At 44.0% G+C, this 14,505-nt stretch overlaps 1 protein-coding gene across 7 annotated transcripts in view; it reads left to right on the plus strand.

The window, feature by feature from the left end:
- The window catches only part of STARD13 (StAR related lipid transfer domain containing 13), a 415,654-nt gene that overhangs the window by 357,314 nt on the left and 43,835 nt on the right, over positions 1-14,505 (plus strand). For all 7 annotated transcript variants that reach the window (XM_075919190.2, XM_025190209.3, XM_075919191.2 and 4 more), the window contains 2 exons: positions 10,221-10,292; positions 11,700-11,781. In XM_075919190.2, the coding sequence (XP_075775305.2) occupies positions 10,221-10,292; positions 11,700-11,781 (154 nt within the window). The remainder of the gene's footprint in view (positions 1-10,220; positions 10,293-11,699; positions 11,782-14,505) is intronic.

A 14,505-nucleotide genomic window follows, 5' to 3' on the forward strand; every position in this document is an offset into this window, starting at 1 on the left:
AGGAAATTAGTTATGGAAGTTGATTGGACTAAAGAAATTATGGATCTTACAGTGGAGGAGGCCTGGAATTATTTTAAGTTAAAGTTGCAGAAGCTGTCAGAAGCCTGTATCCCTAGAAAACGGAAAAAATTTATAGGCAGGTGTGTTAGACCAAGTTGGATGAGCAAGCATCTCAGCGAGGTGATTAAGAAAAAGCAGAAAGCATATAAGGAGTGGAAAATGGGAGGAATCAGTAAAGAAAGCTACCTTATTGAGGTTAGAACATGTAGAGACAAAGTGAGAAAGGCTAAAAGTCAGGTAGAGTTGGACCTTGCAAAGGGAATTAAAACCAATAGTAAAAGGTTTTATAGCCATATAAATAGGAAAAAAAAACAAAAAAAGAAGTAGGACCGCTAATTACTAAGGATGGAGTGGAGGTTAAGGATAATCTAGGAATGGCCCAATATTTGAACAAATACTTTGCTTCAGTCTTTAATGAGTCTAATGAAGAGCTTAGGGATAATGGTAACATAACAAATGGGACTAAAGATATGGAGGTAGGTATTACCATATCCGAGGTAAAAGCCAAACTTGAACAGCTTAATGGGAATTAATCAGGGGCCCCAGATAATCTTCATCCAAGAATATTGAAGAAACTGGCACATGAACTTGCAAGTCCATTAGCAAAAATTTTTAATAAATCTCTAAACTCAGGGGTTGTACCATTTGACTGGAGAATTGCTAATATAGTTCCGATTTTTAAGAAAGGGAAAAAAAGCGACCCGGGTAACTATAGGCCTGTTAGTTTGACATCTGTAGTTTGTAAAATCCTGGAAAAAATTTTGAAGGAGAAAGTAGTTAGAGACATTGAGGCTAATGGCAATTGGGACAAATTACAACATGGTTTTACAAAAGGTAGATCGTGCCAAACCAACCTGATCTCCTTTTTTGAGAAAGTAACAGATTTTTTAGATAAAGGAAATGCAGTGGATCTAATCTACCTCGACTTTAGTAAGGCATTTAATACAGTGCCACATGGGGAATTATTGGTTAAATTGGAAATGATAGGGATTAATATGAAAGTTGAGAGGTGGATAAGCAACTGGTTAAAGGGGAGACTACAGCGGGTCATATTGAAAGGTGAACTGTCAGGTTGGAGGAAGGTTACTAGCGGAGTTCCTCAGGGATCAATTTTGGGGCCAATTTTATTTAATCTTTTTATTGCTGATCTTGGCACCAAAAGTGGAAGTGTCCTAATAAAATTTGCGGATGACACAAAGTTGGGAGCTATTGCCAATTCAGAAAAGGATCGGGTTATCATGCAGGAAGATCTGGATGATCTTGTAAATTGGAGTGATAGCAATAGGATGAAATTTAATAGTGAGAAGTGTAAGGCTATGCATTTAGGGATTAATAACAAGAATTTTAGTAATAAGCTGGGGACACATCAGTTGGAAGTAACGGAGGAGGAGAAGGACCTCGGAGTCCTGGTTGATTATAAAATGACTATGAGCCGCCATTGTGACATGGCCGTGAAAAAGGCTAATACGATCTTGGGATGTATTAGGCGAGGTATTTCCAGTAGGGATAAGGAGGTGTTAGTTCCATTATACGAGGCATTGGTGAGACCCCATTTGGAATACTGTGTGCAGTTCTAGTCTCCCATGTTTAAGAAGGATGAATTCAAACTGGAACAGGTACAAAGAAGGGCCACTAGGATGATCCGAGGAATGGAAAACCTGTCTTATGAAAGGAGACTCAAGGAGCTTGGCTTGTTTACCTTAATCAAAAGAAGTCTGAGGGGGGACATGATTACACTTTTGAAATATATTAGAGGGATAAATACCAGGGAGGGAGAGGAATTATTTAAGCTTAATACCAATGTGGACACAAGAACAAATGGATATAAGCTGGCTAGTAGGAAGTTTAGACTTGAGATTAGACGAAGGTTTCTTACCATTAGAGGAGTGAGGTTCTGGAACGGTCTTCCAAGGGAAGTAGTGGGCAAAAGATCTATCTGGTTTCAAGATTAAACTAGATGGGTTTATGAAGGGGATGGTTTGATGAGATAACAGGATCTTGGTAACTAATTGTCCATTCATTCTCAGTGGGAATAGGTCAATGGAGGGATGATAGGAATTACTATAGAGAACTTTCTGGGTGTCTGGCTGATGAGTCTTGCCCACATGCTCAGGGTTTAGCTGATCGCCATATTTGGGGTCGGGAAGGAATTTTCCTCCAGGGTAGATTGGCAGAGGCCCTGGAGGTTTTTTGCCTTCCTCTGTAGCATGGGGTACAGATCACAGCTAGAGGATTCTCTGCATCTTGGGGTCTTCGAAGTATTTGAAGGCTTCAATATCTGAGATATAGGTGAGAGGATTATTCTGGGATGGGGTGGGTGAGATTCTGTGGCCTGCACTGTGCAGGGGGTCAGACTAGATGATCATAATGGTCCCTTCTGACCTTAAAGTCTATGAGTCTATGAGTCTATGAGAACATAAGGGCACGTACTGGGGTCGGTACCAACGTGGGAGGCAGTGGGGCCAAGGACAGCAGGGGCCTGGCAACAGCAGTCTGTGGTGGTGAGAGGTACCAGGCACCAGTGAATACCAGGGGGAGGGTAGAGGGCAAGGTGCGAGGTTGGACACAGGTCTCTGGGCAATGGAGGGGAGGAAGAGGCGAGATGAAGGGCTGGGCATAGGTCTCTGGGCAGTGGTGCTTGGACTGTGGGCCCTCGGCCCAGGTACTGGCTGTTTGAGTTTGGGGGGCAGATAGTATAGCCCTGACAAATATACTGGTGTCATGAGGGGGCAGATTGCAAGGCTGGGCACAACTACAGTGTGCGTGTGGCGGGGGGTGGGGAGGCAGTTAGCCTGGCCTATACGGGGGAGGGGGAGATGGGAGGCAGTTAGCGTGGCCTATACAGGTACTAGGGATGTTAAATTTCAATTAATCAGCTAATCGAGGAGTCAATGGAATTTCCATTGACTAATCGATTAGTCAATAAAGGGGGCACTGGTTATCCTGCTGCACTTCTGCCTTTGAAATGTACAAGAGCTGCCCGCTCATGCTGTTTCCCCTCTGCCTCCCTGCCCCCACCCCTGCAGAGATGGTGCTGGGGGGAACCGGCTTTTAACTGGCTCCCACTCCCCCTCCCCTTGGTGCCTCTGATAAAGAGGCAGCAATGGGGGGAAGTGTCTAGTCGAGTAGTGACTCAACTATCCGATGAGCCTACGCTTATCGGGTATTCCATTAGTTACATAGATCCCTAACAGGTACCTGCTGGCTGTGTGTGGTCCTGATGGGGGCACAGGCAGTGGGGCACACACAGTGTGTGTTGGAGGCAGGGGCTAACAAGCTGGGTGGTTTTCAGGGTGGGTGGGTGGGTTCAGGGTCATGGACCTTGTTAATTATCCGGTTTTTAGTATTTTTTCTTACATAATTTAATTAGATAGATAGATAGATAGATAGATATAATTTTGTTGTTAGTAACTGGTGGGTGCCACAGTGACACACATCCAAACAAATGCACATGACCTCAATGTTGGTGCACAAGACAAAACTCATTCCACTCATGGATGGAAAATCTTAGAGGTAACACTGGTTGCTACTTCCGAATAAGCTAGCCTGGAGATGTGTCTACTGAGAAAATTGCTTTTGCAGTGCTCCAGTTTTTTCTCAGCCAAAGGCATGAGAACTAAGAATCAAGAATTAAATATGTTTTTAATGCATGACATTGCATCAGACTTAGCAAGACAGAAGACATACACGCTGTAACTAACCGACAGCTTTATACCCTTTTCACAAAGCCTACATTTAACTGACACAGGGACTCTCTTAGCAATGTTCATGGAAAAACAGGCTCCTGTCTAAAAACTTGATTTAAAATTTTAATAAAAGTTGCTAAATAACATAAGCAGAAGTGTTGTTATTCACACACTAGGCAAGATGATTATGTACCACGTTATTGATCCTATTCATTAATGCGATTTGGTGAGTTGCTTCAATGAGAACTGTAAGGTTAAATAAAAGTTGTAATTGGATTTTAAAAGAAAGTGGAGAGGCAGAAGAGAAAAAGAGATGGAGATGGAGGATAGAAAAGGGAAAAGAGGATAAGAGAAGGAAGTAAAGGAGCTAGGCAGTATCCGTGATCTGTGATATGGCACTGTTCAGAAGTCCCTCATAGAAACATGAATTAATTTAGGTAATCTTTTCATGAGAGGGTAGTGTTCTCCAGGAAAGGGAGTCAGGAGCTTTCCTGCTCCCTTTCACTCGGAGGAGGAGTAACGGGGGGATTAATTTTTTTTGGTTTGTTTTTTGTTTTTAAGAGCAGACATATTCAAATTCAATGACTGATGAACAGGTATCATGGAGGGTTGTGGCAGGAGAGGTCTTTCACCTGTATGTCAGCTGTTCTCTACAGTGTTGCTTAATAGTGACCCAAAGTAGTTCCCATTGGATAGCTGTTTGGTGGCCCTTTTATTCGGTGGCACTCAGTAAAGAAGTCAAGGATTGATGGACCTGAAAACTGATTTACACTCTCTCCCTAGAGGCAGACTTCCCACAGAACAGACATACTGATGGGACAGCATGAAGAAACTTTCACTGTCATAGCTGGAGATACACCTGTTCTGTTGATTAACAGATGAGTTTAATTCCTACGGTTGAACACCTCCTGACAGAATTCCCTTTTGTATCAACACACAAACTTAGCAAAACTTGTTTCCTGTCAGTTTGCATGATTATTTCATTTGTCTTGAAAAGTAATGTTAGCTATGTATTTACATGGGTCACTGTGGCTAATGTAGTATATCATTCATTGTTATTAAGTATTTCACTTACTGAGTGAAAAGCCGAATAGAAAGCTGCAAACATTTTATTAATGGATTCTCTGTATAAAATAGAGTAAATGAACAGGCTTCTCCTCCCCCCTCCATCTTTAAACTCAATCTGGGAATAACCAGATGTAAACTACCACCTAAGATTCCTCCTAAGTCTGTCTCCTGCAAGCCCTCCTGCCTTAGTCCTTCCTTCCCAAGAAAGGGATGTGCAAACTCGTCTATACTGGGCACTGGAGCCAATGAAACTCACCTGGCCTTGCATAACTCAGCAGAATTGTGCTGCCTCTCCTTTTGTAAAATCTGCCGGCCTCTTACAAGTAGGTTTTCCTACAAAGAAATTAATTCCTCGTTATTATAAAGAACAAGGGAAACTTCTGGCTTTGTTTCTAAGGAAACATCCCACTTATCTCCAGCCTTTAATTTATGTTGGGTATGTGATTTATTCTTACTGCTATGCAAGGTCCCAGAGTTCCTTTGTCTTTTCCTTTGATCCTCTTTGCCTCCATCATTTATTTATCCATCTCTAGCACAGCTGCTGCAGCCTGGGTTCTCACACCTGCGCTATGTGAATGTGAGTCTGGATGTGAGTAAATGTGAGTCTGGATGTGGAATAGAGCTGAGCCAGTGCTGCAAAACATTATTTCTAGACATTTCTGTTGACACGTGTAAGGAATTCATTGTAGTGCTCTGCTCTCCTCTTCCCAGAGGAGTCTTCACCAATATTTGAGCCAATAAACCAGCACATTTCAAACAAATATTAGAAAATATTCATGGGAAATGAATGTTGAAACTGCTGTCTGAGAACATTTTTACAAGGGAGCTTATTCTAAGTATTACAGTTATCCAGTGGGGAAACTGAGCTGTATCATGGGTTAGATGATGTCTTGGACTACATAGCCATCCAAAGGAGGGAGGGAAATAAGGACCACTCCCCCTCCAGCTCTGCAGAGGAGTAAGCAGGTGCTACATGCCTGCTTACACATTCCTGGAGCAGGTAATGGGGACTGTCTAGGGGGAAAAGGAAATGATGGATCCAGGAAGCCACTGGCTAATGCAAATGGGCAGAGCCCTGTGGGGATACAAAATTTTGTAACTGCATCCACAAAAATGATCTGTGGTTATCCCCATCCACAGGGCTTGACAAATAATGCAGTCTACTCGCCCGTGGTGAGTAGATTGCAACCCGGAAGAGCCAGGTTCGGGTGATCTGTGCATGTGCAGATCGCCGGACAGCGCGGCTGGCGAGCGGGGCTCGCCGCGGTTCAGCGAGCCCTGCCCATCCACATCAGTGAACGCGGATACCCATGGATATAAAGCAGATACCCGCACATTTACAGGGTTCTAGATACAAAATTTGTATCCACATCTGCAAAAATGAGCTGCTGATATCCACATTCACATCAATGGATTTGCAGGGCTCTCCAAATGAGCCAGTACAAGCAGTATCCTAATTTGCTGCTGGGCTGGGTCAGGCCACCAGCAGATTACCACCTCTTCCCTGTCCAGAGCAAGAGAACAGCAAGTAGAATAGCAGGAGGGCAAGGGATTGCAGAGAGTGTCCTACATTTTAATTCCTCTCCAGCACCACTTAAAGTTTATGTACCTCAAAATAAACTATGCAATTTTCACTATGCACATTATTTCAAAAGAGCTTATTTTGAAATTTGGCATTGTCTACATAGTGCCAAATTTCAAAATAAGGCGCTATTCGGACAAATCCCTTAACCCTCGTGAAACAAAGGTTACAGGGATGCCAGAACAGCACGCCCGTTATTTCAAAATATATTTTGAAATAATGGGCGCGTTTAAAGACATGGAATTGCTATTTTGGGATACTTCCAGTATCCCAAAATAGCCCCACTGTCTAGACGTAGCCTTAGGGATGTTAGATAGCGATCAATTGAATAGTTGGGTAACCACATCAAATTTTAGTGGTTACACGACTATTCAGTAGTCCCTGGGAGCACGACCGGTAGCCAGTGCGTTCCCAGCCCCATTCCCAGGGAGCCACCTGCCATCCCACACTGCTGCCTCTGTATCAGAGACAGCTGTGCAGGGTGGCACACAGGAGCTGAGATAAAAAAGTATTTAAAAATCAGCTCCCCATGCAGACTGGCTCCACCTGCTGGCCCACACTACTGCCTCTGATAAGAGACAGCAGAATGTGGCGGCAGCAGCCCCTGTCCATGCGGGACCCAAGCTCCCATGGAGCAGCCTCTGCTCACGGTGAGCCTGGGCCCACTGTGGACAGAGGCTGCTCTGCGGAAGTCTTCCCTGCCCCACCCCTTACCATGCTGCTGCCTCTAATAGAGGCAGCATCGTGGGGGGAGGGCAGGTGGCTCCTCCTCAGCACTTGCTCCTGCCTGTCCCCTCTTCCCCCCACCCACTGCCTCTGTGGGAGACAGAAAGGGGAGTGGGGGAGGCAGATTTGTGGAGCTGGCACATGAGAGCCGGCTTAAAAGCCAGCTCCCGGAGCTTGTACTGGCTCCAGCCTGCCCCTATCCCTGCACTGCTGCCTCGGATAGAGTGGCTGCATGTGCAGGGAGCTGACTTGAAAGCTGGCTTCCTTCATATATCTGCTCCCGCCTGCCCCCATTACCCTCCACGCTGCTGCCTCTCTATGGGTATGTCTACACTAGCTCCCTAGTTCGAACTGGGGTGGCTAATGTAGGCATTCGAACTTGCAAATGAAGCCCAGGATTTAATTATCCCGGGCTTCGTTGGCATGTTCCCGGGCGGGCGCCATTTTTAAATCCCCTTAGTTCGAACTGACTAAGTCCACCCCAGTTCAAACTAGGGGACTAATGTAAACATACCCTATCAGAGGCAGTACTGGGGTGGGGAGAAGAGGGAAGGTGGCTTCATAGAACTGGTAATTGTGGAGAGCCAACTTAAAAGCTGGCTCCTCACAGGCACTGGCTCCTCCTCTGCCCTCCTTTGATGCCTCTGAAACAAAGGCAGCAAAGGAGGATGTGTGTAATCAATAAAGTTAACTGATAAGCTCAAGCTTATCAGTTAATCGTGTTTTCGACTACACATTGACATCCCTAGGGCCACTCCTGGGATGATACAGCTTCAGGGCTGCATCTAAATTCACAGGCCTTTGGGTCCTAGATGATCATCCAGGCAGGCTGTATTTTGAATACTTGTACCAGGCAGCTCACATAGGAGCAAGAGACTACAAAAGGGTTCTGCTAGTCTTTCTGAGTCATGGGTGCATTCAAGAAAATTGCAATCTGCACAGGAATAATTTGCAAAGAGAAGGAAATAGGAAAGGAAATATTCGCCAGATTAGTTATTCCTTGCAATCATTCACCCGTCTCTACTTTAGACCACATGGCCTTCATGGGGGCCACAAGAAAATTCCTGGCAGGCCACATTTGCAGTAGAAACTCAAAAACACACTGAAATCTGAGAAACCCATAGGGACACTAATTGCCGTTTTCTCCATTACACAATTGCACACAGTTTCTTCTTGTTGTTCTTCCAGTGCAGATGAAACTTGACTGTGCAGCTGTTGTGAGTTGTGAAATATATTTCCAAGAGGATCAATTAATTAGGGTTTCACAAGACTGTATTTAACGAATAAACAGACCAAGAAAGTAACAATTCTTGTCTTTTTTCCAAACATGGAATGAAAATATTCAGTCACACTGGAATGTAATAGAGAAAGTGCTCTTTCAGCATGCAGATGTGCAGCAAAAATAGCCTTGTTATATGTTCTTTTGCATAGTTGTATGTACTCAATGTACTTTTAAAGGCTTGGAGGGACAAGTGCCATGGCATAAATTAATGTCAAAACAAATGAAGTAAAATGACCAGGAAGATAATCAGTTGTAGCATTGCTGATCTGTTATTGGCTATCTAATTATCTTTGGGAAATTGTGCTTTCAGCATGCAGGCCTTTTATCTTGAATTGGTATTTCTGTTACAACTACTGAAGTGGGTCAATAATCCAAGGAGCAAAAGGTGTCTGGGTCACATACTGTACCGTATATTCAACCAGGCTGTTCAGTTAATTTCAGTGGGCCAGATTCAATTGTTCTGATAAGAGTTAAACCAGGGGTGAATTTGGCCCAGTGTTATCACATGGAAACTATGCACTTCAGTACAAAACAGATTTACACCTGCGTTTAGCATTTGTGGCAGAACAACAGAGTGTGATTTTTTTTCTTTGTCTAGTCCAACAACCTTTGATGTCTTTAACAGACATTGTGTGGGCCAGATTTTCTGTCCTGGCTTCCTAACGTGGATCTTCAAAATCTGCATGTGCCAAGCCCTAGTATATGCATATTCAGGTTAGATAGGATATGTCTGCACTACAGAGTTTTGTCAGAAAAACAGCCGTTTTTTCCGACAAAACTTGATGACCGTCCACACTGCAATTGCATTCTTTCTCAAGTGAATTGAAAGAACAGAGGGGGTTTTGCGGCATTGGTAATCTTCATTCTACGAGGAAGAATGCTTTTTTGCAGAAGAGCTCTTTCGCAAAAAGGTGTGTGTGGATGGGGAAGATAGAGGTTTTTTGGAAGAAGAAAAAGCACAGGTGCCCTGGTGGCCATTCTGTCCATAGCAATCACTGCTTACTTGCAAGATAGCGTCTAGGCAGTCTGGATGCTATCTTTTGAAAAAGCACATCACTTTTTTTATGTGCTTTTGCAGTGTGGTCTCTCTTTTGGAAGAAGTTTTTTTGGAAGATCTCTTCTGAAAAAAGCTTCTTGCACAAGAAGCCTGCAGTCTAGACGTAGCCATAGTGACAAGCACAGAAGTCTACTTCCCGGTGTGAACATGCATCCAGATTTTGCAAATGTACTGGATGTGCCTGCCTCTCCTTTGGGGCCCTGATCCTGTGAATATTTCCATACATGGATAGTCCCCTCAGAGCTCTGTGGGAGTACTTGTGCATGTAGTTGCAGGTACAAGGTGTTTACTGATTCTTTGGAGATGCCCAAGTTTTAAAATGGGGTCCCTATAGTTGATATTATATTTATTACAACTTCAATTTTTCATTACTACTTAGCAGATCAATCTCTCCCACACTAAATGCTTTGGGGAGGGGGAGATTGTTGTCTGACACCCTGACAGTGTTCTGCTCCCTTTCCTGCCCCACCTACGAAGGTTGTGAAATCTCCATCTCTGGAGATATTTAAGAGCAGGTTAGATAGACATCTATCAGAGATGGTCTAGACAGTACTGGGTCCTGCCGTAAGGGCGGGGGACTGGTCTCGATGACCTCTCGAGGTCCCTTCCAGTTCTAGAGTTCTATGATTCTATGAATGTTATAGGTACTGAAAAGGAACACAGTCCTCGTGTGTCTTTCTTGTAATTAAAATAACTTCTGATGCAAAACATCACAGTGTGGCTCTAAGATGAACCCATTCTCTTTTTTTTACTCTTCAGAAATCGAAGCAAAGGAAGCGTGTGACTGGCTACGAGCTGCTGGATTTCCACAATATGCTCAGCTCTATGAGGGTACGTGGTTAATATTTCTAGATGTCCTAAAGTCTATTGGACATCTTAACAGAGACAGACCTGGTCTGAAGAGTTTACAGCCTCAGACAACTGTTGGGATTTTTATCCTGAATCTTGCAGTATTTCATGATTTTTCTTCGAACGCCAGCTCTTGGGGACATGTGAATATGTGAAAATCTCAGCTTCCCTGGTGGCAGATGGGGCACTCAGAAATTCAAGAATAAAAAAAAAATGTTAGTGGGAAAGAAAACACAAAATATACAGAAAATGAATCTGAAAGTGCAAGTACTCTGTAAAGCTGGCTGTGAATCTTCTAACCTGAGCGTCCCATATTTGCTTGACCCTCAATGGAAGGCAAGGACAGCAACCGATTCCAACAGAACCACTGCCCCAGAACTGGGTGGAGTTAGTGTAGCCAGCAGGGAAAAGTGGAGCACTTCTCTGGGTGGTTGCGTCTGGAGCTGGTGACTGGAGGCTTCTGTCCTCCCAAAACATCAGTTTGGCAGGTTCTCCAGGAGCCAGTGGCACAGCTTAGTTTTGCTGCTGTATACCACAGCACACTGGGGGCTGGGACTGGCTTTCTCTTCTTTCCCTCCCATATAGCTCAAAATTGGAGCAAAATTACTGCTGTTGCCCCTACCTGAAAGTTGGGGAGTGGGGAAAAGAATGCTCCCCTCATTCTTCCCCAACTCAGTACCTGGCTTGTGATGAGCATCCACAGTTCCCTTAAAGTCCATGGGAGCCAAAGTTGCTCAGCATCTAATAAAGTCTGCTGGGCTACAGAAGCACAGTAATTCGGCTGCTTCCAAGTCACTTTTCATTACAATTCTCAGTGTCCAGCTCTTCCATCTTGTTTTTAAATTTCAGGGCAGTATTTGAGGTAACTGGTATGGTCAGGTTACTTCTCATCTGATGCTTAAGTTACTCTTTGTTTGAAATGTTTGCTGTTGTCGTGTGTTATGCTAACAAAATAGCCAAAACATTTATGCTGCATGGTAAAGTCTGTCTACCAAATATTTCAGCAACTCACTGAAGTATTTGTGGATGGTCTAATTGCCCATCTCAGTGACAAATGACGAATGTATGGTAATTCTCAGATCTCATTTTGAGGGGTGGGGTTGGAATAGTGATTGGATAGAAACAGTAAGCACTTAAAAGTCTTCTTGTTGCCTGAGCCAAACATTATTTTTTTGGTTCACAGGATGTTAACTCCACTTTTAATATATGAAATAAAATTATGTAAACCGACTAAACAAATCCTGGATCTCATACAGGGGTAATTAAAGCCAAGTTAAATAAAATAAATCACCATTTCTGTGGCTAAAACACATGCAAGGCATCTTCAAAATAAACTATTTCCATTTGAATAAAATGTACTTGCTTTAATACTGCCTCTCCTTGTTACAGATTCACAGTTTCCTATTAACATTGCAGCCGTAAAGAAAGATCATGATTTTCTCGACAAGGACCTTGTAGAACCTCTTTGCCGGTAAATAACATCAGCTGTTTCTATTTTTGGGGGATGGAGATTATCATAAGAACACTAGTGGATTTTTGTTTTGAAAGTAGTGGCCCAGCTTAAGAGAAGTTTATTTGTCCTTTTCAATTAAACAGGCATAATAAATAGTATTTTAAAAGTACATCATAGAAACCTCGATTCATTTCGCACCCAAAAAATCCTACAGCAGGGGCCAGTTTTCTGTTTGAAAATTCACAATATTTTAAAAGGGCCCAAATCTATCAGCCCATCTCATCAATGGCTCATAGAAAGAACTGCAACAGCACACACAGCATAAATTAGGGAAGTGTGTGGGGGTAACATAGGAGTAACTCTACCCCGGACTATCATAGACAAACAGAAACCCCATTGCACAGAACCTTCTTCCCTCTGACAGTAAAGCTGGTCCACATGGCACTGTGCTGCCATTGGCTTCCTATTGTCATTTAATTGTAGTGCTACAGCACCTGGGAGCCCTAGTCAGTGACTAGCACCCAGCCCATTTTGCCAGCCACTGTATAAACACCCAGTTGCTGATGCTCCAGCTCCACTCTGCCAGAGAGTTAAAGTGTTTCTGTTTGTACAGTGTTTTGTTCTTTGCCTCAGGGAGTGTGCCCCACACAGGTTTTGCTGTGCCCAGGCCTAACCTCTCCTGTGCTGTGAACCGTGGTAGTCCTGGAAAAGGACTTTTGGTGGAAAGGGAAAACTACGTTGCAAAGGCACTGCTCCTCTCGTCCTTCTCCCATGCTCCTTTCGGCTGGGTTCTTCTCCTCTCCCCCTGTGTGAGGACAAGGGAGCACTAGGCCCATAATAAGGCAGGATCTACTACATGAAGCTTCAGCTTTCACAATGTCTGTAAGGTCCATCATGGATACAAAATTCTGTATCCGCACTCATATCTGTCTCTGCACAAGTGAGCTATGGATTCCCACATTGACATTAATGGATGAGGATACCCGTGAATATAAAGTGGATATCTGCAGATTTGTACGTTTCTAGGTACAAAATCTGTGTCCACATCCAAATGTGCAAAAACAATTCATGATTTTGGATGTACAGATATGTGTAGATATGCGCAGATATGCAGGGCTCTAAATGTCATATCATATTATGGCTGTATGTAATTATTGTTTTCTCACAGGATTTTTGGGGTGGTTTTTTTTGACATTTTATTGGACTAATCCAGTGGTCCTCAAACTCCGGGCTGCCCCTTAAGGGGGCACAGAGGAACATGTGGCATGCATGCAGTGGAGCCATCCCCCTTGGGGGGGCTGAGGAGGGAGCACCATCCAACCCCACTCTGCCCCCAGACCAACTACACCCACAGCTGCAGCTCCACTCCTCTCCCCTGCCCCGCCTCCAGCCCAGCTCCGACCCCAACTGCAGCTCCACTCTGCTTCCTGCTCCTCCCTCAACCCTACACCACCCCTTGCTCCACCCTAACCCAACTCTGGCCTCATTCTCTAGCTGTCCCCAGGCCAGCTCCAGTTCTAGCCCCAACTCCACCTTCAGCCCAAGCTTCCCTACTGAGAAACCTTAGCTGTGCAGTAATGGAGTGGGAGGGAGGCAGATTCCATTACTGGGAAGGGGGGACCACAGGAAAAAAGTGGGCACCGCTGCTCTAATCCATAACTATAGGGGGAGAGTAACACTATATCTACCCTAGAATCATAGGACTGGAAGGGACCTCGACAGGTCATCAACTCTAGTCCCCTGCAGGACCATGCACCATCTAGGCCATATAGGCAAGGGCAGAATCATTATTGTGCAAGCAGTTTAATTGTTTGGAAGGATATCTTTGCAGATCCCAGACATTCACTGTAATATGATCAGCTCTTAGTTGAGAGCCATTGGGTGCATATGGCTGTGTCCATATTTGTGTGTCATGTTCCATGCACAGAAACACATTTCTGATAAATTTCTATGGTAAATTGGGGCAAAGAGAACCTTGCTGGTCCACAGCTATACTTAGTGTCTCCAAAAGGAGAGGTCCCATACCCAACAAGAAAGCCTCGCACAAAGAATTACTGTCAGTAATTGTGAAACTGACCTCATGGGACTTCTGTGGGACAGGGGAAGGGTCAGTTTTTATTTCCCTTTATTCAGTGGCCCATATGAATGAGCGTGCTCAAGTTCAAAATTCTAGTTCAACAAGAACAACAAACTGTGTTGGCCAGTCACACCCAAACATCTGTATTTTATTAGTTATCTAATTATATTTTTCAAAACCATGCAATACGCTCTTACCCTCCACAGCTTAACTGACCATCCTAGGCAAGGTCCAGGCCCTCTCAGTGCTCTGTGAAGACTGGGGTATTACTACAAGATACATTCTGGGGTGTCAAACAGGAGCCAGCTGGCCACGACAGCCGCTTGTAAAATGGAAAATAAAAGATGTAAACTATTATTTGTGTGTGCTGAACATCCCTCAATCTCACATTCCTTAGACACCCAGAACTCCCACTGACTTCAAAGGAATGCATGACCAAGCCTTGAGACTGATTAGCGTGACATTCAGCTCAACGGCATAGATTTTTCATTTGCAGCTGAGCTATCAGAGCAGCTCTTTAGAACGAGCAGAGTTTGAATTCTGGACCATCAGCCATCTTACATGGACTTTTACTGCTTGAGCTTAAGCTCTGAATTTCTCGGCTTTTGTGGACAGAAGTCAGCCCTTTAACCTTATTTCAGTATTGTTGTTAGTGTTATAGTGTA

This window comes from Pelodiscus sinensis, chromosome 1, assembly GCF_052426305.1.
Source record: "Pelodiscus sinensis isolate ZL-2025 chromosome 1, ASM5242630v1, whole genome shotgun sequence".
NCBI classification, from domain to species: Eukaryota; Metazoa; Chordata; order Testudines; family Trionychidae; genus Pelodiscus; species Pelodiscus sinensis.